The sequence below is a fragment of the Sinocyclocheilus grahami genome, unplaced genomic scaffold (genome assembly GCF_001515645.1).
Source record: "Sinocyclocheilus grahami isolate Dianchi unplaced genomic scaffold, SAMN03320097.WGS_v1.1 scaffold17272.1, whole genome shotgun sequence".
Taxonomy (NCBI): Eukaryota; Metazoa; Chordata; class Actinopteri; order Cypriniformes; family Cyprinidae; genus Sinocyclocheilus; species Sinocyclocheilus grahami.
Genome location: NW_015516529.1, coordinates 1,341 through 4,533, shown reverse-complemented (window position 1 = coordinate 4,533; position 3,193 = coordinate 1,341). Strand labels below are relative to the sequence as shown.

Sequence of the window (3,193 nt, the reverse complement as noted above, 5' to 3'; positions counted from 1 at the left end):
TTTCAATTCCATCTGTATCATGACAGAACGTGTAGGGTAAGCAGTATTTGTGGAACGTTACACTGTGTTTTCAATTTTTGCTTTGGTCAGATGTCAGATCAGTGCATTTAAAAAAATATATTCTTTTAAGGTTTAAAGTACATTACCAAGTGCACATTCAGTGAAATTATGTGCACTACTTTACAAGGGTAGTAATGCAAGTGTATAAAACTCTTTGAACCTTTAAACTTCACTATCCTGAAAACACAATGTGAGCCTTCTGTTGCAGTTAGATAAACAAACAATAAAATAAAATATGTGGTCTACTCTGCCTTTTGTAACTCTTTGATGTCCTTTTTTAATGAGAAAATACATAAGATCCACCAGCATCTAGGTTAAAACTCCTCCCTCAGCACTTCCTCTGATTTCTGCCCAATATCTTACTTATTTTCTGCTTTTCAGCTTCCCACTGTTTTGGTTAAAGTCTGCCTCCCCTCTCTGTTTCCCCTCATGTCTGCTATCATTTGCTCTTCACTCACTACTGGAATACTGAAAACTGCTGCCATTACTCTAATATTGAAAACAATCTGGTGACAATCCTAATAATTTCAATAATTTCCGTCCCATCTCCAATTTACCATTCCTTTCCAAAATCCTTGAAAAAATAGTTGCTACTCAGCTTCACTCTCATCTAAGTTGTAATAACCTGTACGAACAATTCCAGTCTGGTTTCCGCCCCTTTCATAGTACAGAAACAGCACTTATAAAAATCACTAATGACCTCCTTATGGCAGCTGATTCTGGTTTAGTCTCTATTCTCATCCTCCTTGATCTAAGTGCAGCCTTTGACACCATTTCTCACACCATCCTTCTCAATAGACTAATCTCTATTGGCATCACTCACACCCCTTTAGATTGGTTTAAACTTATCTTTCAGATCGCACTCAGTTGGTCCAGTTACAATCTTTTAGTTCCCAACCTTCCCCCATTAACACTGGTGTGCCTCGGGGCTCTGTCCTGGGACCCCTTCTTTTCATCATTTACCTTCTTCCTCTTAGCAATATCTTTCATAAATACGACATCCTATTCCACTGTTACGCGGATGACACCCAACATCACCCGGTCCGCTTATTTTCATTTACATAATATTAACCACCTTCACCCCTCCCTTACCCCTCATACTACTGCTATTCTTGTTTATAGTCTTGTCATTTCCTGTATCGATTATTGTAATTCTCTTCTCTTTGGTCTTCCCCACAAATCCCTCTATAAGTTTCAATTGCTTCAAAACTCAGCAGCCCTTATTATCGCCAGAATCCCCTCCTTTCACCACATCACACCTGTTCTGCAGCAGCTTTACTGGTTTCCGGTTAAGTTTCACATTGACTTAAAAAAATTATCTTGTTCACTTTTAAGGCCATCCATAATCTTGCCCCTTCATATCTGTCTGACCTCCTCCACATCCATATTACCTCTCGTTCTCTTAGATCTGCTTCTTCTCTTCACCTTACTGTTCCTTTTGCTCGTCTCTCCACCATGGGGAGCAGGGCATTTTGTTGCTCTGCTCCCCGGCTCTGGAATTCACTACCACCAGACATCAGAAATATTGACTCACTGTCTCTTTTTAAATCCAGACTTAAGTCTCACTTGTTTAAGATTGCATATCTCACCTAAATTGTATTTGTCCAGTCCTACTTTACTCTGTTTTTGTCTCTGTATATGGTATTTCTTGTTTGTTTTCAATTGTCTTGTTCGTAAATTTATTGTGCGGTGTCCCTGAGTGTTGAGAAATGCGCCTATAAATAAAATGTATTATTATTATTAGTAGTAGTAGCAGTTTATAGTGTGCACTGTCCGAAAATGACATCCTCTGACCTTGTCTATCTAGCACGCTGTTCCCGGAGCTGTTTAGTGACTGTAGTCTGGAGCAGCTGAGTGTGTTTCTAGACAACGCCAACCCCAGCTGCCTGCTGGACACCCCCAGCTCATCCAGACTGTACAGTGGGTCTATCTGTGGTAATGCTTTTCTGGACCCTGGAGAGGAGTGTGACTGTGGAACAGTCGAGGTATTGCACACATATCCTGTGTCTGTAGTGACTCAGTCTAGCCCAGCTGATCTAGCTCAAATTATCATTTTCTATGGCATCATTTATGCATTAATGTAGGATCATCTTTGACTCACATCTGATGTCTCATTGATGACTGTGATTTAATGTTTTGTGTAAGGAATGTGAAAATCCATGCTGTGATCCCATGACCTGCAGGCTCACTGAAGGCTCACAATGCGTTCATGGAGACTGCTGTGAGAATTGCCAGGTAAGTGACTCTTATGAAAACTCTTCATGGCCATTTTTTAAAAAGAAATTTGCACTATGAATATATGTTTTAGAATAGATCTTTATTAAAGGAATAGTTCACCCAAAAATTAAAATTCTCTCAGTTCAACCTCCTTCAAAGAAGAGGTGACTCTGGTGGGACTCAAACACACAACATTTGATCTGCCCCATTTTACAGTCTAGAAATCTGCTACCCATTGTACCACAGAACCTACTTTTCTTCCTGACTTTTGTATGACCAGCATTGTGGCAAAAAAGAGACTTCATTGAGTCTCTGCAGAATAGAAGCTAGATTTAGAATGTTGAAGCACTATTATTTCCTAGAGTGGGAGAGCAAAGTCACTGATAGAGGCACACCGTTGGGATTGGAACCCAGGATGTGTAAACCAGACTGGGCTGCTGCCTTTGATTTGTCATATAGTGTGGGCGGCATAAAAGAGTTTTCAAATGTCACGCAAGCTTCTGTTTCAGGCGTTTTTTGTTTTTAGGGTGGGAGGTGGGTGGTGCAAAATGCACTCACGAAATTGCCAGAAGTCTGATGGAACTGGTGGGCCTCCTTTCCTAGAGTGAGGTACCACTGGGATTTGAACCCAGGATCTGAAAATCAGTCTGGACTGCTACTGTTGACCCTCGTGTATTTTGTGCTTGTTTGTCCATCTCATGGAGGAGCATGATAGACATCATAAGTTCCACTGGGATTTGAACCTAGAATCTTATGTTTACAAGACACACACATGAACCAACTGAGCTATGGCCCTGGTAGCCTCACATAGCCAAAGCTTCAGACTCAACGGCAGAAGGTCTGGGAACCTTGGCCGATTTGAATGGCCAAGGACCACTCAAGAGGCCATATGACTGACAAGTAAAGCAACAAATCA

At 41.0% G+C, this 3,193-nt stretch overlaps 1 protein-coding gene across 1 annotated transcript in view; it reads left to right on the top strand.

Moving 5' to 3' along the window:
• Nucleotides 1-6: 6 nt before the first annotated feature.
• LOC107579427 (zinc metalloproteinase-disintegrin-like leucurogin) overlaps nucleotides 7-3,193 on the top strand; it is a gene marked incomplete at its 3' end in the record, with an annotated part of 4,349 nt that continues 1,162 nt past the window's right edge. The window contains exons 1-3 of the mRNA XM_016265260.1: nucleotides 7-36; nucleotides 1,868-2,045; nucleotides 2,206-2,295. Of these exons, the coding sequence (XP_016120746.1) occupies nucleotides 20-36; nucleotides 1,868-2,045; nucleotides 2,206-2,295 (285 nt within the window). The remainder of the gene's footprint in view (nucleotides 37-1,867; nucleotides 2,046-2,205; nucleotides 2,296-3,193) is intronic.